Source organism: Phalacrocorax carbo, chromosome Z, assembly GCF_963921805.1.
Source record: "Phalacrocorax carbo chromosome Z, bPhaCar2.1, whole genome shotgun sequence".
NCBI lineage: Eukaryota > Metazoa > Chordata > Aves > Suliformes > Phalacrocoracidae > Phalacrocorax > Phalacrocorax carbo.
The window spans coordinates 11,866,342-11,888,748 of NC_087548.1; the positions used below are offsets into that span (position 1 = coordinate 11,866,342).

Here is a 22,407-nt window from a genome sequence, read left to right on the forward strand (position 1 = left end):
GTGCCAGGCTGGCCCAGCACTGCTTGCATCTCACCAGATGCAACCTCACAGCCCCATGGTCATGGCCTTAGCAGCCCCAGGGCTGTGCCCGTGCCTGGCACAGGCAGCCTAATGGGGTGCCCACCCATGGGTGAGCTCCTAAGCAGGCCCAGAGCCTGGCTAGCACCGCTTGAGTTGGTGGCCAGTCTGATCCAGCCCATGCTTGAGGGTTCTGGTGAGTGTAGGATGCCTGTTTGCAACCTAGAACCCCCTGAAACTGAGGCAATCCTGTGCTGGAGGCAAAAGTGAGGGGGGCTGTAAAACCTCAGGCACTATAGCTGATACCCAGGGTGTCATGGGCTATGGGGGTATACTGCACCCCCAGACTGTCCCCAGCCTGGGCACTGGAGCTTGGCAGATGGCACCATGTCATGCATACCACCCTCAACACCGGTTTGGTTCAGCAGTTAATTTCCTTTAATAGATACACAGAGTGGCACAGCCATGGTGGGAGTGGCGGGGGGAGCCCAGCGGTACCAAGCCCCGGCCCCCCACGCTGAGGTAGAGGTAAGCGTTGCTCCATGCTTGCCTGCTTTGGCACCCAGGGGTGCTAGTGGGTGGAGGAGGTGCCCACCTGGCCCCAACGAGGTAGTTTGGAGCACCCGGTGCAGTGCCCCCTGTCTCCGTGCCCCCTGGCTGAGGACCCCGGTGTCCAGGCTGTCTTTGGTAGTGGGGGGCACTGCTGGGCCTCCCTGCCCTGCCCCCACCAACAAACCCCTCCCAGTGCACAAGCCCCACCCCGATACTCAGCCATATCCCAGCCCCACCCCAATAAGCTCCATCCCCACTTAACAACCCATAACATCACATCCCCACCAATCCCCACCAGTTTCCCCAACATCTGCCCCCCAGCGTGACTCCCGAGTTGAGGACCTGGGCGGGCTGAGGTGCCACCACCCTGGGGTGTCCACAGGGCACCCAGGACCCTGGGGGTCTCTCAGCATGGGGGCAGAGAGCCCAAGCAGTGTGGGAGGGCTGTATCGGGAGTCTGTAATTGGTAAGGGGTGTAGTATATAGGGGATGCAGTGTATAGTGACTACAGTTTATAGGGGATGCAATGTATAGGGACTGCAGTGTTTGCACTGAGGGTGTGCACAGGTGATGTAATGTTAACGTTAAATGTCAATGTTAAACCAAGGGTGTGTTTAGGGGATGCAGTGTGTGCACTGGGGGTGTGTATAGGGGATGCAGTGTGTAGGGGATGCAGTATATGCATTGAGTGTGTATAAGGAACACAGTGTGCAAAGAGATGTGTACAGGGGACAGAGTAAGAGATGCAGCGTGTGCACTGAGTGTGGCAGTGTGAAGGATGCAGTATGTGCACTGAGGTGTGTATAGGGGCTGCAGTGTGTGTACTGAGGCCACAGTGTGTGCATCAAGGTGTGTATAGGGGTTGCAGTGTATAGGGGACACAGCATGCAGGTCCTGGGGTGCCCTGGCAGCAGGGCAGGCAGGAGCTTTATGGGGGGTCACCTGGGGTAACACCTGGGAAGGATGGTGTGTGTGTCTGAGGGCACACACAGGGAAGGGGTCCCACACATCGGGGTAAGGGACAAAAGGTGCCACGCGGGTGCCCACAGCCTTGCACGGACACAACTCAGTATTGCAGCAAGAGGCACCTTCAGGTCCCCCATCCCACCTTGGTGGCCCACCTGGGTCCCACAGCTCAGCCCCCCAGGCCCTGGGGATCCCCAGCTGCTTTTGGGGGCGGGTGGGCATCTCCTCTATGGTGAGGTACTGGTGGGAGTGTGGCTGTGTGAGGGTGCTGGGAGCAGTGGGTTCAGGATGGGCACGGGGTTTGGCCGGCTCTGGGTGCTCCCTCCACTGGGTGCTGGCGGGGCCGGGGGCCGGCGGGCGAACAGGACGCCTGGGGAGCAAGAGCAAGGTGGTTAGGGGAAGCCCAGGGTTGGGAGATCCGCTGACCTGGCCCCCAGCAACCAGACTGGGGAGGGTGGGACAGGCACCCCTGGGGCTTCCAGCTCCCCCCCATCACCCTTGGTACCTCCCCTCGCCCAGCTGCCCTCACCCACACAGGGGAGCTCCTGGGGCAGCCCGGGGCAATTTGGCTGGCAGCCACATGTGCTGATTAGCCCTGACCTTTCCAGCTTGTTAAACATTTAAGTCCTGAAGGAAAAGCCATTGATTTTAATTGGGGTTGTCTCAGCAAGGCAGGCAGGGAGCTGGGGGACATGAGGTAAACTGCATAGCCAGGTAGGTGCACATCAGCACCCTGAAGAAGCCTCTGCTCCATCAAAGCACCCCAACATCTTCCCCTGCACCCAGCACCATGCTCTGCAACCAGCTAACCCCTGCACCCAGCCAGAAACCCTCTGGGCACACCAGCATCAGGGTGACCCCAAATCTAAGCCCTGCCTGCAAGACCCCGTGGTGGGGGATGATCCCAGGTGCCTTTTTGCACTTCTCAGACCAAGTCTGTCCATCCATCCATCCATCCATCCATCCATCCATCCATCCATCCATCCATCCATCCATCCCCCGCTTTGGTCCTTCATTACTAGCCCCTACTGGGGGCCAATTTCCATCCCCACTGAGCCCCTTCTTCTCCTGCCCCCTCTCCCCAGGCCCTGCCACTTCATTACGATGGATTTTATAGTAAAGACATCAGATTGAAGGAAGGACTTGCTGGCCAGGCAGTGGCTATAAGTTATTGGATTTCCGAGCCGCAATTACACGGGCCAAGCGGCCCTTCTATTTACCTGTGTAGACAACTCCATTTATTTCTATTGACATGTTGATACTGCTAATGCCGTTGGTGGACAGGTTCAATGCGGTCTCCTGTCTGTCATCTGGGGAGAGGAAATACCAATATAAGCCTTAAGAGAAACAGAAACAAGAACCTGCCCGAGAGAGAGAAGCAGGGCCCCAGCCTCTCCGGACATCCATGCTCCAGCTGCTGCTGCTCCCTCCTGGGGTGCCAGGGGATGGGGTGACCCAAGTTAAGGTGTTGCATCTTACTACCTCTGTTGGAGATCTTGACGTTCATGGGGAACTGGGAGGCCATGGCCAGGAGGTTGTGCTGCAGCGCGTGTTGCACCAGCCTCTGCTGTTCCTCTGCCGTCAGGGCCACCTTCTTCTCTGGGGGCTCCCCCGTCTCCAGCTTCTCCCGCAGCTGCTCCAGCACCACTGCCTGCGAGGCGGCTGCTGCCTGGGCCGCTGCAAGGTGGTGGCCGGCTAGTCCCACCGGGATAGCGATGCGCCCTGGCACTGCTGCCGCCAGCACACTGTCCTCTGCAATGACCGAGACACCTCAGCAGGTCCCCCCATCACCACCCGTTCTCACCATCCTCAGCTGGTGCCACCTCCATCCCATTAGCATGGGACTGGGTGAGCCACCACCCCCAGCATCTGGGCTTGGTCATCCTCCAAAGCCAAGAGAAACAAACCTTTCCCAGTCCCAGAAATGTACTAAAAGAAGAAAATTGGTCCTATTTTCCCCAAGCAAAAAGGGCAAGAGCAGACAGGGAACATCCCTGCTGCCGGAACAGTGTCCAACCCTGGGGAGAGACACCTGCCATGGGGCACATGTAGTCCTCACCCACCTTTCTTAACAGTGTGCACTTGGCCAAGCTGGCCACAGCTGTGTGTGGAGATGCTAAGAGCCGGCAGAGGCATTTTTGGGGAGCCCAGCAGGGCTGGGGTGCCGGCTGGTGAGTAGTTGAAGAGGGCTGTGCCAAAAGCCTGCCTCCGTCCCTCCCGACGGTTGCTGTCGATGGCGGCTTGGAGTTCCCCGGGAGAGCTGAGCGCCCGCTTCTCACATTCATAGGGATACAGGTACTTCATGTATCTGCATGGGGAGAGAGCCAGGACGAGACCCAGCATCAGGAGCCTCCCAGCCAGCACTGTGCTGAGTGGGGAGCATGCTGAGGATGGCATCTGGGAAGGGGCAGAGCCCTCCACCCTGCTTTGGGGCACCCCATGTGGCATCCTGGTGGGGGCTCTGGGACATCCAAGCCAGTGGGTGCCCCAGGGTGGGTGCCCCACACCCACTGCCACCACCAGGTACTCACTGCGTGCGGAGAGTGAAGGCAGCGCTGGTGATGGAGGTAGGTAGGTTGAGGCCCTTGGTGATCTCTCGCCAGATCTTCTTGTTGATGACTTCGACCAGGCCACCCTTGTCCGTCACCAGCCGGTACAGCGTGTACAGGTCCAGCACTTGCTTGGCCATGATGGGAATGCGGTTCACAGGTGTCCCTTGCAGCCGCAGATGGGAGAGAGAAAAGGGTGCGGGGTGAGCCCACAGGGACCCTCGCTCCCTGGAGACACAGCCCCGCCCTTGTCCCCACTGCCACTGCAGGTCCCAGCTGCCCCCTGAGCGGAGATGTGTCTCTCCATGCCCAGGTGAACAGCCACGGGCACAGCAGTGCAGGCAGGACCCCAGAGTGCCTGGGAGAGCGGCACCGTGCCTGTGAGTGGGGCAGATCCTGGCATGCTGGCACAGGGTCTCCATCGACGGAGCTGTCTGTGGGGCTAGGTATGCTCTCAGTTGGGGTGTGGGGCACAGTGGAATGGGCAAACTGCCTCCTCCAGAGCCCCTTAGAAAGGATCATCCCCACACAACTCTTAGAGCACCCTGTAGAACTCTTCTCCAAAAAGCCTCTCAGAGCATCCTAGAAGGACCCTCTCTGTAACCCCTTTCAGAGCCCATAAAGAGAGACCCCATCTAAACTTTACAAAGGGACTCACCTTATAACCATCTCTGAAAAGCGACTCCCCCATAACCCTTCTGGAGGGACTTTACCTATAACCTCTCTATAGAAAGGTTTTCTCTCTCAAAAATCCCCCTCCGAGTCTCATAGAAAGGGACTCCCCCAAGAGTCCCTGGAGACACTCCCTACCCTACAGATCCCCCTAGGCATCTCCCCGACTGCCTAAAGGCCTTCAGTTTCCCCCCTCAAGAGACCTGACCCTAAATCCCCTTCAAGTGCCGTCAGTAAAAATCCTGACTCCCGGTCCCCCAGCATCATCCCCCACTGAGGCCATAGGGTGAGGGGATATGGGGTCACCAGGGCTCTGTGAACCCTGCATGGCCCACCATGGTCTCCACAGCCACTGGGTCTGTTTACAACCCCCTTCCCACTTTCCCAGCGACCCCCCAAATAAACCCTCAGCCTTGCTCTGCCCCACAGTGCCTGAAGACAATGGTCCGGGCAGTGGCTGGGAGCTGCAGCATGGCAAGGAGGGATGAACATCCCATCCCATCTCATCGTGTCCTGTCCCATCCTGTCCCATCCCACCCCATATTTATTCCTCCTGCGGGGTGGCGGGGCACGGATGGTATTGGAAAGCCATCCATCTGGCCAGGGGAGGCTGTCACAGCTGCGCCTCGCCCCTCAAACGAAGCCGTCACTCACCACCATCCTCCAGCATCCCTAATTTATGGACCCGATATTGGCTCGGCTTCTTCACATAAGCCTGAAAAATGAGCTCTTTTTATTCCTTTACTGAGTTCATTTAACTTTTTTTTGTGTGTGTGTCTGTGTTGTTCGCCTGATTGGGAAGGGGGAGAAGAGTTTATCCTCCTGGGAAAAATGCAGAGATATTGACTTGATATCTGCTGGCATTGCCTCGCCAGCCCTGCTCAGGGGATGCCAACACCAGCCCCATCACCTCAGGGGGGCCTGATTCGAGGGCTCCACATCACCCCAACATGTCGACAAGTTTGTGGGGTCTCAGCCCCCAACTGATAGCTCATGGACTTCTTTTCTCTTTCCCCCTCCCTGCCATGAAGGCTAATGAAAGCGGCTTGCCATTAATCTTGGGGCTGCGCAGGGCGGGCGGCTGGTGCCCGTCCCACTGACAAAGGGACCTGTCTGCATCGCTGCAGAGTGATGGCCCCAGCCCCGGCCAGGGCAAGCAGCACAAAAGCCCGGGGAGGTGATGTGGCCATTGTGGCACTGCAATTAGCTCCTTGATTGATTAACGGCCCCATGTTATTGGCAGGGCCCTCAGCTCGGCAGGGGGACGGGGGAGCCTTGTGGACCCCCTGTGAGGAGACGTAGAAATAGTCCCCCTACACCCCAGCTCACTACTTCTGGGGGTGTCACACATGCCCCACTGCCTGCACCCCATGTCTGATGCAGGTGATGGTATCACCCCCCATCTCATCTCTACTTCTCCAGATCCCTTCCAGCAGTCACCCCCATGTGCCACTGGAGATGGGTGACCTGTCCCATGCCATGGGGTCCCCAATGTCCCTCACAGTGGGGCTGTACCCAGACCATATTTCAGCCCTGCCAATATTCCACCCCACTGACAAATGTACCCCCTGACAGACAGCAGGGGGGACACAGCCCCTTTCATTAGGGCTCACCCTGTAGGCATCAATCCCCCCATGCCCACTGCCATGTCACTGACTCAACCCGGGGGTTGCAGCCCCCTGCCCATGCACCCCCGGGGTTCCCCAGCAGCACTTGTGCTGGCTTATGGGTGCCGCTTTTCAGCCAGCTCCCCATGACACTTGGGATGCTGCCCCTGCCCCACAGCCTCCCTGTCCCCTTTCTCTTTGCTACCTGGCTCCAAAATCCCCCACTCCTCCAACAGGCGCATGCACACCTGCATCTGCACACCTGCATCCGCACACCCGCACCTGCACACCTGCCTGCCCTCCCCGGGGGCATGCCACCAGCTCGGGAGGGTGCAGGACAGAGCAGACAGGAGTGGGATGGCCGGACACGAAGGGATGAGAAGCAGCATTGACAGAGAAGCATCGGGCTTCCTCCTCCCAGCACCACAAGGCGCTTGCTTAATTAGGCCCAGCCCCAATGGTGAGGGAGTTAATTAGCTCTGGAGAGAGAGATAATGAAGCTGCAGAACAGCCCATGAATCTTGTGGCTGATGGATGCTGGGGGGCCGATGCAGTGCTGATGCTCCCACTCACTCCCCACAGCCCTGCACCAGGGCCAGGGGTACTGAGGACGGCCATGGGGCAGTATCCAGCCCCCTGCTGCCTCCAGCTAGGCTCCAGTGTAAGCCCCACAGATGTGCCAGCCCCCTGCAGCACAGCCCTGAGTGAAATGAGTTTGTGGGGTCTCAGCCTGACCTAAAAGTCAATCACTGCTGCCCCATGAGTGGGTGGGCACCCTCACCACGCTTCCCATGGCCACAGCTTGGGGGCGACTGCCCCTTTCTGCCCTCCCTCACCCTGCACACAACCATCCCCCTGCTGCTGCACTGCCCCCCCCCACCTTCCCCCGTTAATTAGCTCAGTATTAACCTCTGCCTGGGGTTTACTGGCTATTGAGCGGCATATTCATTAATCCACACACCAGCAAAAGGCTCTAATTAATACGGTCGGCCACACACCCTCGCTCGGCAACTTTTAATTGTCATAGGCCTATCCAGGGAGGGCGAAGGTTAAAGCATTTATCGAGTCCCCAGGAGCCAGCTTGGCCCCCCATGGCAATAGCAAAGATTTCCAATGTGTCCAGGCTGACTGGTGAGTCCTTAACCCCTTGGGCACCCGGCACTGCCCAGATCACTGACCCCACTCCTGTGGCATCGTGGACATTGCTAAGAGGTGCCAGTAACAAGCATCCTCACCAGGGAGCGCTAACCAGCACCACTAATGGGCACTGCTAAGGGCATCCCACCAGGCATCACTAAAAGGCCCTGCAAACCAACTGCACTGCTAATGGGCATCATTAGCGGGTGTTGCTAACGGTTGTCACTAAGAAATAGGCTAACGGAACATTCCCACTGGGCATTGCTAGTGGGCATGCCTGCTGGGCATCGCTAACGGGCATCACTTATGGGCATCGGCAATTGGCAGAGCCACCAGCCCCAGCTGTGGGGGCCCAGGGGAGCCCCTCTGGCCAGCAGGCACCCTGTGGCGGGGGTCTGCCTGGGGCAATGGGCGGAAATCTGTTGAGTGTGAGTTTATGCATGTGCGTCTGTGTAGGAGATGGTGGGGCAAAGTCTCACAGGACCTGTCTGGAGGGCTTATAGAGACCCACAGCAGCTTGGTGCCTGAGTGGGGCACACTGTGAGGTCCCCCAGGCAGCCAGGGCAGGGATGTCAGCAGCACCCACCCCGGCCACCCACCTTTACCTCTCTTCTGCATGAAACCAAAGAGGTCGTCCAGGAACTCCTTGCGTTTTGGGTCCTCGTCCAGTTCATAGAGCTGGGGGTGGGAAAGAAAGGGGTCAGCACCACCAGCATATGCGGGTGGATGAGGCAGAGGGTGTCAATGCCAGGATCAGGGCCCCTGCCTGTGCCAGGACCCAGCATCGCCCCTGGCCCCACTTGCCCTCTTTGCCAGCAATGAGAGGGTCTCCCTGCCCCATGGACAGGGCCCCCATAGCAACAGCCATGTGGGCAGCACTGGGCTCTCCCAGTGCCTGGAGGCTGCCGCTGGCTCCCCACGCACCACCAACTATTTTGCAGCCTTGCTGCAGAGAGGCTGCACCAGTGCCTCAGTTTCTCTTCCCCTCTCCTCATTAGGCAGGGGACAACAGTGTTTCAGCCTGGGAAGATGATGCAAAAGTAGACAGAACAGCAGCAAATCCCAGTCCCCCGGCCAGGTCCCTGGGACCAGGATGCTCAGCCCTGCTCTGGCTCAGCAGCATCCTAGCACTGCCCAGTGCTGGTGTTCACGAGGTCCCAGCATAGGATCAGCATCCTCTTCCACAGGGACACACATCCACCCGTGCAGTGGAGATGCTAATCCTTTCTAGGGACAGAGCAAGCTGGCAGGGTCACGGTGCTGGGTGTCGGTGAGGGAGCTGAGAGTGCTGGGGCCACCCCACTCGACCCGTTGACATGGCTATCAACTATTTGATAAGCACAGCCTGAGCCCTATCACTGTGAGGTGGGGCCAGGTCGATGGAGAGGGACAGTGTGAGTCACCTCTGCAAAGGGACACACTCACAAATCTCCTCCCTTGGGCTGGGCATGGTGACCCCAAAGCCACCTCCCTCGGCTGCACACAAGGACCAAGGTGTGAGCACGGCAGTGATACACCCCTGCAAGGCACAAGGACTTCCCGCAGCGGGTGCACATGTGCAAAGCCAGATGTGTGTGCATTGCGTGCAAGTGCACAAGCATGACACCACAAGTGCAGCGCCGTATGTGCACCAACTGGTGCTTGTGTGTCCTGGCGAGTTTGTGGGTGCACCAATGCATGTGCAAGCCAGTGACTGTGCACATGGTTGCGTGATGCACATGTATGGCTATGTGGATACTTACGTGTGTTGGTTGGATGCAGCACGGGACACACAGACACAAGCCCCCAGGCTGAGCTGACAGACAGCACTGGGGACACGAGTGCAGTCCCTACACCAGGCACATGAAGCACTGGCTCCGTGCGAAAGCCAGGGCTTGCCTGATTCCAGCACAGCACCTGGGTGACCATGACAAATTGGAGCCCGCCAGATCGATGGCCCAGCAGTAAAAGTCAGAGCACATGAAGGAAAAATTAGCACCAATCGAAGGCGCTATAGACACCAATTCCTCCCAGTGAGCCCGGTAAGAATTTAAAGCCATTGAAAAGAAACAAAACTCAGCAGTCCAGAATGGATTTCCAAAACATATACAAAGAAATGCAAGCTAGAAAACAAAGTCAGGCACAAAATAGAGTCGTTTAAAAAACAATTGTGCTGGGAAAGGCTGTTAAAAAACAATAGAAAGGGAGCACACACCCCCTCCACACAGAACATCATTCACCGAAGGGATAAAGGGAGCTGGGCTGCGGGATGTGTCAGGCTCTGGGGACATGGGGATGTGGGGATGGGGGGATGCAGGTTTATGATGGGGATAAATGAATACAGGCACATGGGAATGCAGGGATGTGGGGACATGGGAACATAGGGGTGTGGGGTGCAGGGACTTGGGGGACAGAGAGACACAGGGATGCAGGGATGGAGGACATGGGGACACACAGGGTTTGGGGATGTAGAGATGCTCCTACAGACACCCCGCAATTCCCATCACTGGACAGACACATCTAACACGGTCTCTCACCTATCCCAGGGGGGCCAGCTGCCTGTCCCTTGTCTAACAGATGGGTGCTAACTGCTAACCTGGTCTATGGGTGCTCCTGCCAGTCTCCCACCACACCCATGGCTGCCTGGCTCTGAGCTGCCCCATGGTGCACCATCCCTGCCCCTTCCTTGTCTTATGGGTGCCACTTACCCACCCCCTCCTTGCAGCGGGGTGTTCTCGGGGTACTCTGATCCCTGGGTGGCAGCACCCAGCCCCTTCTCTCCACCGTGGTGCTCCCTGCCCCGCTCTGTGCCCCCTCCCTATCGCCTGCTCTTTCCCAGGAGCTCCTCGAGCCATCAATTATGGTAACTAGGTCAGGCTTGGAGCAGAGCTCCAGGGGGCTGCTTTGATTTCTGCCCTGGGAAGGCTGTGTGAACCAGGCTTTGCCTGCATTTCCCTGCCTGTCCCTGCCTGCAGCAGGGCTCCAACCGCCCCCCCTCGCTCCACACCAAGCCTGTTTCCATCCCCTACGATCTCCTGGCTTGTCAAAGCAGGAGCAAACCCCCCCAAACTGGCAACTGCTGCCCATCCCACAGCACGGTGAAGCCACTGCCTTCCTGGGGGGGTCAAGCCAGCGGGTGCAGTCCTGCACCCACACCTCTGCCGGGTCCTGGGTGCCACTCATGTTTCTCTTCCCACCAAGGCAGGCAGGATCCCACCCGGCGTGTGCTGCCATTGCCTCCAGCCCCTGAAACAGGTGTGACCTCCAAGTGCTGGGATCTATTTTTCCACCATTTATTAACCTCTAACCTTTTATCTGTGGGGCACTGAGATGCAAAAACACATTACATCAAACAGGGAGCAAAGGTCAGCTTTTAAGTGGAGACAAGAGTGGAGCTGAGCAGCAGGGGACCTGCTGGAAGGGTCCTTGGGTGTGCTGGGGATGCACCAGGCATCCCATGAGATTTGGGGATGCCCAGGTTCAAAAGGAGGTGGTTTTGGGGGATTCTTGCTGATGAGGGTGAGCTGGGTCCCAGCCAAGGCTGGCAATGGGATCCAGGTGTCACAGCTTCACAGGAGTGGTGCAGGGTGCAGGGGTGCTGGCATGGGTGGTGGTCTGCCACAGCCTCCAGGGAAGGAGGAACCCCCAGACAGCCCCAGCCCTGAGGAAGGAGCCAACTCCATCCCTCACCCAGGGCTCCTGGCCCTGCCAGTCACCCTCCTCCTCCTCCTGCAGGTTGGGCACTGTGGTCCCTTCCTGCCTTGCTTGGGGATGGGCCATCTAAGCAGCAGATCACAACCCCTCAGGGTCACATGCAATCCCTGTAGGGACACACTTACTTCATGTGGGTATACACAACCCCACCCTCTATGTGCTCGCACAACCCCACGAGTGTATACAACCTCTCATGGGCACACATATGTGTGGAGTTCGACACAAGCATGTGCACAACCTTGTGCATGCACACACATTCCCGCCAGGGGCACACACAAGGTTCCATGGGCATGTACAACCCTGCACAGCATGGACAACTCTGCATCGGTGTGCACAACGTTGCACGCGCACACAGAACATCACATGAGCATGCACAACCTTGTACATGCACACAATCTGCACAGGCACAAATCCCTACACAGGCATGTACAACCGTGTCTGGATGTGCAGAGTCTCCTGCAAGCACACACAATCCCAGGTGAGCAGGCACAACCCCAGGTGAGCATGCACAGCCTTTCATGGGTGCACATAACTCTGCACAAGCATGCACAACCCCGTCTGTGCAGGCACAGCCCTGCGCGGGCACACACCCCATATGGGCATGCACTACCCCAGATGGCCGCTCACTATCTCAGAAAGGTGTATACAACCCCAGCTGGGGCATGCACAATCCCATACATGCATGCACAACCCCAGCCGGACAAGCTCAAGCCCAGATGAGCATGCACAACCCCAGATGGGCATGCACAGCCCCAGACAGGCACACCCCACGCGATGGGCCCCCCCACCCCGCAGGGACACACACCACCCAGAGCATCCCGTGCACCTTGGAGCAGCTGGGCAGGCCCTGCCGGGGGGCAGTTGTGCAATGCAAGCAGCAGCTCCTGCTTGCGGTGACCTATGAGCAAGGACCCTTTTAATCGTGTTTGTATTGATATAATTAGTAACTCATTTAACGCCATCGATGTAACTATATTCCTCTATAAACAGAAGTATTAAACTGTCAGGCCCTGGGATCGATATCCCACCAGTGCACAGCACAGCTCCATTCTGCCGACCTCGGGGACCCCTTCCACGGTGCCTGGCCCCCCAAAAGCTGTGGCACCGCCAGCACCACCCCACCTTCACACTGCACTGCTGCTCAGGTGCGGGTGCAGGGCCAGAGCAGAGTGTCCTCATCCCCACCGCACCCTGGGTGCAGCTCCAGGGACCCTGCTCCCTCCTGTCATCCCATTGCCATGGCGACGTCTTTATTCCTTAAGGGATGGGGATAACGGGGCTTGTCAGGCAGGTTAAAGGTCAGTGGGTCGAACATGGTTTATTAAAGGGATGTGAATAGAGCTTGTACCTCCCCCTCCTCCTCATCGCGATTAAATAACATCGTTAGCACCTCTCACTCACCCGGGAGATGCCTTTCCCAGAGTTTGGGGTCTGGTAGGGCTGGAGCTAGGGTCGCTGGTGCCCCATAGCCCAGCTGATCCTACGGCAGGTGAAGGATGCGGGTGAAGTGCTAAGCCATCCCCCAGGCATCCTCAGGCTGCCCTGTCCCAGTGAGCCATGCTCATGGACCACCCCCAGCCCTGCTGCCAAGGGAAGTGACTGCAGCAGGACCCCCCGCAGCCCCCGCTCAGCTGCCACCTCCTGCTGGCGGTGAGGGGTCAGATCGGCAACCAGGATTTAATCTACTTAATATGAGCTGTATTGATCCTGGACCCTGCTTGGCTGCCCCCCCAACTCGCATCCCCCGCCCCGCAACCCCAAGCCGCTTAATATGCACCGCATTGATTAGCCGCATTGCTAATTTTTCCATCTGGCCGCTGTTCACGCAGGAAGCTCAGGCGATGCTCATCTCTGCACACCCCCAGCCCCCTGGAGTGCAGTCACACGCCACGGGTGGCAAACCACCGATGGGCTATTTTGGAGTCCCTGCACCCCTCCTGAGCATCACTGTCACCTCTGAGCTAGAAGTCACTGGCTCCTTCACCAGGGAGATGGTGCATGGCCAGGCACTCAGACACTGGGGTGTCCCCTGCCATGTCCTGCTGGGATGGGGGAATGGGAAAACTGTCAGTGCCTCAGTTTACCCCTCAGTCTTGTAGCCACAGGGACTGGCTATTCCTGGGATGCACAGCCCCTTGCATCCCAGGGTGCTGGGACCCCAAGAATGGCCACAGCCAGAGTCTCCCCACTGCTCCCCCCACCATAGGGCACACACAGGGGAGCTGAGACCTTGCGGTCCACCCCCTTGTCCCTGGAGGTGGGGGGCAGCTTGCTCACCGCTGGGCACAAACCACCCCCTGACCTTGCAAGCCACCACTCGCCTCCACTGCCAGCCATTAATAAGTTAATGGTTACGGGATGGCTTTGCCTGGATGCTGGCTGCATTCGAAGGCACTGCTCACTCTTGAGTGGGGGCTGCTCCCCTGACCCCACAGCCCCAGTGGGTGCCAGGGTGCTCACTCACCCCAACATCCCCAGCCTCAGTGGTCACCCCTCCGGTGTGGCTGAGCACCCCCATCCAGAGCACCCTCCCAGTGCCATAGCTCCCCCCCGAAAGCCTTTCATCACGCTTAATATTTAACGGCGCTTTATAGAGCAGCAGGTTTAATCAGCGCTGATAATGCGGCGGATCCAGCAGGTCATTAAAACCGCCCTCCCCGCCGTGGCGGGCGCCGCCGCTCCTGGGAGAGCTGCCTGCCGCAAACATTAACCTGGCTTCTTGCAAGGTGAGGGACTGTTTGCTGGTGGTGCTGGCCTTGGGAGGGCACACCCCCACTGGCAGCCCAGCCCCAGGATAAAGCGGGGCGGGGGGGCTCACAGGGTCCCCAGCCTCCTCCTCAACCTGTTTTGCAGGAGGGCAAACGGAGGCACAGGTGCCAGCATGGCTCGCCCAAGGGTTGGAGACGCAGGTCTGGAGGAAACATGCTCCGTGGTGACACTGTGGGCACTGTCTGCAGCTGTGTCCTGCTGTCCTGCTGTCCTACATCCATCTGTCTGGGGGCTGAGGTCAGGGGCTAGGGGGAGGTCCTAGCTCCTGGAAAGCGCATGTTCCCCATGCTCAGCCCCTTGTTACTCGTTCATGGCTGAACAGGCAGGGAGTCAATGAGGGGATTTGTTCGGGTTAACCTCTCTGACCTGCTGGCGCTTGCCACGACACCGCCTGCCCCTCCATCCTTGCTTTCCTCTCCATTCCTTGCTTTGCCCCCTTGATCTGTCCCTCCCGGGGTGACTGGAGCTGGGGCACCCCCATCCAGTGCCAGCACCACCAGGCGTCCCCCAAGGGGCAGGCATGCGCACACCTGTTGTACATGCATAGGTGTGCACACAGGGCGTGTGCTTGAAAACGTGGGGATCTGTACATGTACACACCAGCTACAGGACTTGGTGAGTATGGGGGTGCACACCTGGGGGGGCTATACACATGCCTGGGTGCTTGGTGACGTGCCCATGCACCTCGGGTCCCAGCCCCTTCCTCTGGCTGCTTTGAAGGGACGATGTGGAAGGAAGGACTGGTGGCAACGCCCACGCCAGAGACCTCAGCCCCCACCTCCACTGTCGGAAGAGCCACCCGAGCAGAAAGGGCGTCTGGGGCTGGTGCTTGCTCCTGCCCCACCACCAGGCATGGGGTGTGGATGCTGGGTCTGGGATAGAGCAACCCTGAGCTGCAGCCTACAGTGGGGGAACATGGCCCTGCCAACATGGGCATCCCCAGTCGGTGCCCTGTGCCCCAGGGGACTGGTCACCACAGTCTCCATGTACAGTGCCCAGCACACTTGCCCTGTACATGATCACAAACCCAGCACATCCCACCTGCACGCTCACACAGCCCCCAGCTTGCTCTGCACATACACACATTGTGTGCATGTCCTTCTTACACACACTCACTTCCAGGCGCGCTCTCCTTGGGCAAACGCCACCCTGTGCACCCTCACGCAGCCCATATACCTGCTTACAGCCCCCCATGCATGCTCATACATCCCCTACACACTCTTCCTGTACACACATGCTCCCTGTCCATATTCATCCATCCCCTTTACACACTCTCGCTGTGCATACCCATACATCCCATGCACACTCACACACCTCCTATACCCTCTCCTTTTGCACACACATTCTGTGTGCACATCCCCTATACACTCTCCCTGTGCATGCATACACACCTGCTGTGCCTGCTCACACATCACCTATGCATACCCCCCATGCACATACACACACATCTGTGCACACTAATGCAACCCCTATACAGACTTTCCCTGCACGGCCACACACGCACCTTGTGGGCGCTCCTGCATTCCTTATACCCTCTATACCTGGTGCACACTCATGCACCTCCTATACACGCTGTCCCCTGTGCACACCGATCCCCAAGCACACCTGAGCTCACTCCCACACCCCCATGCAGCTGCAAACCCCCACGGGCACCCCGGTGGGACCAGATCCCTCCTCCCTGGGGCCATACCTCCCCCTCCCCACCACAGCCCTGCCTAGCCTGCTGCCTGCACAGGGGATTTACCTCCATTATTAACCCAATTAGAGGATCAGTGGAGGCCCAAGTCGCGGAGGGGGTACATCCCCCACAAATGCCCCACTCACATCTGATTCTGGGGTGGCAGCCAGGCAGGGAACTGGGGCAGCCACAGGGTGTGGGCTGGCACTCCTCTCCTGCCCACAGCACCTTTATTCTCACACACTCGATTAGTTTTTACACCCCTTTTTGGAGCCTGAACCCCAAGCCCTCAGGACTCCCTGTCTGGGAGATGGTGTCGTGGCAGCCACCAAGGCTCTCAGTATCCCTCAGACTGGAGCAGGGCTGGGAAGGGCCCTGGGAGGCAGCAGCAGGGCAGGGGGCTAACACCCACCGGGACTCAGTTGCTTAGCACAGCAGGCTCAGGCAAGGGGTGCAGAGGTGGTTGTGGAGCAGGGCTCAGCCCCCAAGCCCTGTCCCAGACATCCATGGATCCATAAGGATCCATACATGGAGACACTGGTCTATGCATGCACAGAAGTGCCCATACGCACTGGGACACTACACATGGCCCTATACATACACATGGGTGTGTTCAGACACGTGTAGGTACAGCATACACATACACACTTAGGCACCTATACGGATCCGTAAAACATGTAGGGTCTCCCAGGGATCCCTACACACGTGGGCACTCATATGGGTCCACACACAGACATCAGCACTCAACAGGTTCAGACACACACAGGCACACGCCTACGCTTACATGGGCATTTATATGGACCCATACACTCATGTTGGCCCCTATGCACACACACACCCAGAACACCTCTGTATGCATTCCCAGCTGTACCCCAGCAGCCCCCTGCTCCTGCCCTGTGCTCCTGCATTCATGCTGGGCTGCGGGAGCTGCTGCTGCCAGAGATTAGCATGCTGACCCTTCCCCAGTGCAGGTGATACCAGCCCCAGGGCAAAGCTCTGGCTACAGGTTTGCTGGTGAGAAGCATCCAGGCAGCTGGGGACAGGAGTAAACACCCCATATATACATGCCCCTCACCTCCCCGCCTCTGCATAGCAACCAGAGACCCTTTAATTTAGCCCCGGGATCCCCACAGTTGTTGCTCCTGCACTTGGGTTGAAGGTGCACTGGAGTGAAGGGGGGGCTTGGGGCAGGGAGACCACCTCCCTTTCCCCACCGTCCCCCTCCTGAGCAATCTCCATTCCCTGGCAGGCAGGGACAACCCCACAGGAGAAAGCAATGGGAACAGAGGCAGGAGGGCATGCAGTGCATGCCCTGCCACCCCATTTTGGGATGACCCGGAGGCATGGGGTAGAGGTCCATGGCACAAGGAGAGCTACAGCCAACTCGGAGCACTTTCCTGCAGGCTTCGAGATACAAGCACATGCATTCACGGCCAGCAAGCTCCCTAAATGCATGTGAAGGTCAGGTAGGTGCAAGAGGCCACTGCCAGCATCGGGGCAGACGGGCAGGAGGACCACCATGGCGAGAGGAGGGTCAGCCACACCAGGGTTGGTCAAGGATGATGGCAAACAGCTGCTGGCAAAGCCAGCCATCCCAAAATTAACTGCTGAGGCTACCAGACACCCAAGAGTCACCAAAGGGATGGCTGGGGCACACCCCCAACTCAGCTGCTCCCAGGCAGGGAGAAAGGAGCTGATCCTCTCAACTGCAACTAGATGACTCTGAACGCGCTGGCAGGACCCTGGCAGGGAGGGCATCCTCCCACCAGCAAATGCTCCAGTGTCAGAGATCTGGGCACAAAACACCGCCGTTTGAGTCCCTCCTGCCCAGAGCTTTCCCATGGTGCCAACCAAGGAAGAGCTGCGTATTGAGAGAGAAGCCCTGGGTGCTACTCTTCCATTGCTAGGAGGAAACCAGAGCACCCATCCCTATATGTGTGCATGGGCACCCTGGGAGGGGGAAAACTGAATTCATGGGGCTGAGCTGGCAGCAGCAATGCCATGCTCCTGCCAGCACCCTCCAAGTCAAACGCGTAATGCAGCACCACAGCATTCCAACTTGGTGGCATCCCCATCCCCAAAGAAGGGGGGTTCGTGGGTAGCATGCAGTCAGACCCCACTCAGTGCCCCTTGCCCTGGGCTGGGACTCCCCTGCAGTGCTGGGTGCAGGAGACCTCCCGGACCTTTGCCCAGGTCTCTACCCATGTGTCCTTATCAAGTGTACATAGACCGGCGCCGGGGGCTGATGCAAGAGGCAGGGTGAGGGGGTCTCACAACCCCATAACATCAGAGTGGCCCTCCCAGATCAGAGCAAAGGTCCTGCTGCCCCCCCCAAACTGGCGCCACAGGAAACATATAGAATCAGGGCAAAAACATGGGATATTTCCCCCAAATGCTCCCCTGGGTGAAGAAGCATTTGCCTATTAACCCTCAATGGGTTCCTCCACCATGACCTCATCCTCTGCTCCCATTTTTAGCACTGCTATGCAGAAAACAACCCATGGCTGATCCTGCACCCACCTCCCACCCCAATCCCATGAGGGCCCCCTCCTTGCTGTGGAGAGCCTGGGAAGTGGCTCCCTGCCCATGACCCACAAACCAGCCTCGATTTGGGCAGCCCCGTTCACTTAGCTGTCCCCTCCACCCAGGAGGATGACAGCAAGGACAGACCCTAAGACCCATCCCAGGTGATGCCAGTGGTGCCATGCTGGGATGAGGCAGCTCCAAGCAGGGGGGCCCAGGAGGAGACAGAGCCCCAGCTGCCCCAGCGTCTCTCCCTGGCTCCAGGACCCCCGTGCCCGTGCTGCTAGCACCCAGGCAGCTTGCAAGCAGGCACATGCCACCCTCCGTGCCACACAGCATCACAGCCCAGCCCCTGGGAAACCTCTGAAAGCAGGAGCACAGCCACCCTCCCCACTCAGCCCCTGCCATAAGCAGAGAACCTGTTCCCCAGGCAGGGCGAGGCACAGCCCCGCAGCCTGGGGAGGAACTAGAGGCAGGGGGGACACATGACATGTCTCTCCCAGGCAGGGGCATGTCCCTTCCCAGATTATCACAAGGGAGGGACAGGAGCGACAGTCACCCTGCAGACCTCAAGGCAAGCTGGCACCCCAGCCTGCCCCAAACTGCCACCCCATTCAGGGCAGCACCATGCAAAGCCAGGGCAGGGCTGGTCCAGGTAACACCTTTTTCCTGACCCATCCTGTATAAGCCACCCAGAGGCAATTGGTCCCCTTGTCCCCGTGCACCTGGGGGCACTGAACAAAAGGGACATCCCACTGTCCCCTGGGGTGGCTGGGACATGCCACCAAGTGGGACACCCACAGGTGGGTCTTTGGAGCAGAGACCCACTGCCTTTCCCATCAGGGTTGGAGAAAGAAGAGAGCAAGCAAGCAAGGAGCCAGCTCTCGCCCCAGGAAGCAGTGGCAGGATTTATCCCCTGACACCGACCTCCCCTGCTATCCATCTCCCCGGTATCCCCACTGTGCTGCCGGCTCTGCTCCTGCCCTGTACGGGGAGCGCGGACAGCCTCAGCCAGGCCAGGGCGTGAGGCTAAAGGATGAGAAATGCCGGGGATGCTTTCCCTGCATAAAGCCTCCCCAGGCCTGGGAGGGAGGAGCCGCTTCCCACCTCCTGGCTGACCCCGGGAACCGGACAGTCAGCCTTTTTCTGTGCAGCGAGAGCGGTGTAATGTAACACTTCCCGGATGAGATATTTGGCCTGTGCAGCGCACCCACCCCAGCCCTCAACTTTTGAGGCAGCATCTGGCACTGGCAGCCTCCCCAGGCATGGCCATGGCTGTGGCACAACATGCCTGTGCCCCGCCTGCACCCCTGCCTACCACCTCACAGGCAGGCACCCAGCAGTGTGAGTCCTGGCCCCTTCGAATAACACTGCGCCGTGCAATCTCGAAACAGAAAGGACAGCAGCATGGCCCCATGGCATCTGAAAGTCAGGTCCCTGATGCTGTCCCCACCCCTTCCTGCCAGTGCCACTGTGGCTGAGCCTGTACATCCCCTCATCCAACTGTCCCCTGAGCAGTGTCATCCTAAAAAGCCACACCACCAGCTGTGCAGGGACATCTCTGCCTGCTTGGTCCCCTTGCTGCATCCTCCCTGTCACCCACTCTGCCACCAGCGTCACCCTTCTCTTCCCCCGACAATGAAGCCAAGCACACAGGGAGCACAAACCTGACCCAGCACTGTGCAATCCACACTCACACCTATGCACAGAGCATCACGCACCACATGTGAACCAGGGCTCGCACAAGCCAGCAGGGACAGGATCCATGCAGGGGGTCACATTGTTAAATACACAGAGGCCCTTCCTCCACCCTATATATGAGACCCAGGAGGCCTGACCCTGTGCCAGATCTCTGTGGCACAGGAGTCTCCCCTACGCCCATCGAGAGTGAGGTGATAGGGACGAGGTACTGCTCCCTCCAGCCAATGTAGGAAATCAATGAGCGGCATCGACCAGCCGTAATATGCCTCAGCCCTCATGGAGACACTGGGGAGCTTGGTTCTGCAGCCTGCCGGCTCCTTGGGGAAACCACGCAGTAGAGCCCTTGCCCTTGCCCATCTCTGCAAAACCTCCATGGACAGAGGTCACCCCATTTTGCCCGTGATGGAAAGCACCAGAGATGGAGCCTGCATGGGTCAGGGTGGGCACAGGGAGGTGCCTGGACACTGCCCCATCATGATGTGGGGCCTGGGGACAGGCACAGGGAACATGGGGGAGGTGGGGGACATGAGGCAGGGGTGGGATGGGGCTTGGCGACAGGGAGATGGGGAACACATGAGAATGCCTGTTTGGGTGGGACAGGACGCAGGGACAGGGACAGTGAGGGGCATTCAGGGGGTACCCATTTGGGGCAGGATGGGGCTCTAGGACAAGGAAGTTGGGTTGCACTGACCACTCTTGCTGCGGATGTGGTTTGGGGGCAGTGGAGGCAGCCTGTGGGGTTCCCATTTAGGGTGGCATGACAATAATATCTGGCAGTAATGGGGGTACTGGGAATGTCAGCTTGGGGTGGAACTGGAATGGGGCTTGGGGCAATGGGGTTGCCCATTTAGGGTGGGATGCAGACAGGGTTTGGGGGCAGTGGGGGGCTTACGCGACATCCATTCAGGGAGGGATGAACATAGAGTTTGGGGGCCGTGGGGGGACACCAGGGATGCCCGCCTGGAGTGGCCAGTGCTGGTGTCAGTGCGCCGGGGTGGCAGTTGCCTCCTACCTGCTTAAACTGCTCCTCGTAGGTCCACTCGTGGTGTGGGGGGGCCGGTGGGTCGCGAGGCTCCCCTTCCTCCTCTTCCTCTTCCTCCTCCTCCTCCTCCTCCTCCTCTTCCTCCGCCTCCTCCTCCTCTCCCGCGGCGGCGGGCAGCGGGCGCGGGCCGGGGGCCGGGCGGCGGCGGGGAGCGGCGGGTGGCGGCCCGGGGCCGGGCTCGGCCGGGGGCCGTCGGGGAGCGCCGTCGGGGCCGCGGGCCAGGCGGGCCGCCTGCTGCCGCTGCAGGCTCTCCATCACCGCCGCCAAGCGCAGCCCCCCCGCCGCCCCCGGCCCCCGCGGCGGGGCGGCCGGCTGCGGGCACAGGGCACGGCCTCAGCGCCGCCGCCGGAGGAGGAGGGAGGGGATGAAGCAACCCCCACATATACACCCGCTGTGTCCCATGTGTGTCCCGTCCCCCCCCCGCTCCCGGTGGCCCTGCCCAAAAGTTGGCCGCGGAGCCGCCGCCGCACCGGGCGCGGTACCCGCTGCCGGAGGGGGCTGCTTCCCCCGCCGGGACCACCCGGTACCCTGCCCTACCGGCGACCTGGCCCTCCGGGACCTTATCCGCGCTCCTCCGTGGGACTTCCTCCCCGCTCCCACCGGGGACGGGTCCGACCCGGGACCCCCGTCCCTGTCTTGCGGGAAGCCCCCTTCCTCGGTCCGCTAAGGACCCATGTCCTGCGAGTACCCCCCCCGCCCCGCTTCCACCGGGGACAGTGTCCTACCGGGAGCCTCCTCCCCGGTCCCACCGGAGACCTCCGCCCCGACGGTCCCACAGAGGACCGTCTCCTACCGCGCCTCCCCGCCCCGACCCTGCCGGGCACCCCGTCCCTGTCCCGCCGGAGATCCCCCCGTGGTTCCCACCGGCCGCCCGGGACCCTCCTCCCGTTCCTACCCAGGACCCCCATCCCTCTCTCTGCCCGATCCCGTCCCACCGTGGGGTGCCCCCACCCCGCTCCCACCGTGCACCCCCGCGCTGCCGGGGCCCCTCCGCTCCGTCCCGTCGCGCTGCGGCCGCTCCGGCCCTCACCAGGGCGGGTTTGGCCGCCAGGCTGGGGTTTTCCACCATGCCGCCGGCTCCGAGCGCCGCCGGGGCTCGCCCCGCCGTCCCGGGGGGCACGGCCGGCTGCTCCGCCCGGTCCCGGCCCGCCGCTCACATGGCGCCGCGCCCGCCGATATTTCTTTTATTCCGCAGCAGATGAGGGTGGGTGGGATTTTTCTCTCTTTTCTTTCTTTCTCTCTTTCTTCCTTTTTTTTTTTTTTTTTCTTTTTTTTGCAACAAGTGGCAGGCAGGCAGCAACACCCCTCCCTGCTCCCATTTGCTAGCGCACGTCAAGGGAGTCATCCGGGGAGGGCCGGGCTTCCAGCAGCCCCGGGGGATCGCCCCGGGACCGGCCCGCCGAGACCCGGCCCGGGGCCGCCCTGAGCGGGGCGGCGAGAGGGGATGGGGCAGGGGGCGCGGGGAGCTGGGTGGGCCGCGCTCTGTGTGTGTGTGGGCAG

At 59.7% G+C, this 22,407-nt stretch overlaps 1 protein-coding gene across 1 annotated transcript; it reads right to left on the reverse strand.

The window, feature by feature from the left end:
• Nucleotides 1–433: 433 nt before the first annotated feature.
• On the reverse strand, nt 434–22,330 carry ARID3C (AT-rich interaction domain 3C). Its single transcript, XM_064437717.1, has 8 exons — nt 21,938–22,330; nt 20,878–21,219; nt 8,107–8,179; nt 4,068–4,251; nt 3,600–3,844; nt 3,019–3,288; nt 2,757–2,846; nt 434–1,906 (listed from the first exon to the last, which is right to left on the reverse strand). The coding sequence occupies exons 1-8, from the start codon at nt 21,974–21,976 to the stop codon at nt 1,764–1,766; spliced, it is 1,386 nt and encodes a 461-aa protein (XP_064293787.1). The 5' UTR covers nt 21,977–22,330; the 3' UTR covers nt 434–1,763.
• Nucleotides 22,331–22,407: the final 77 nt, after the last annotated feature.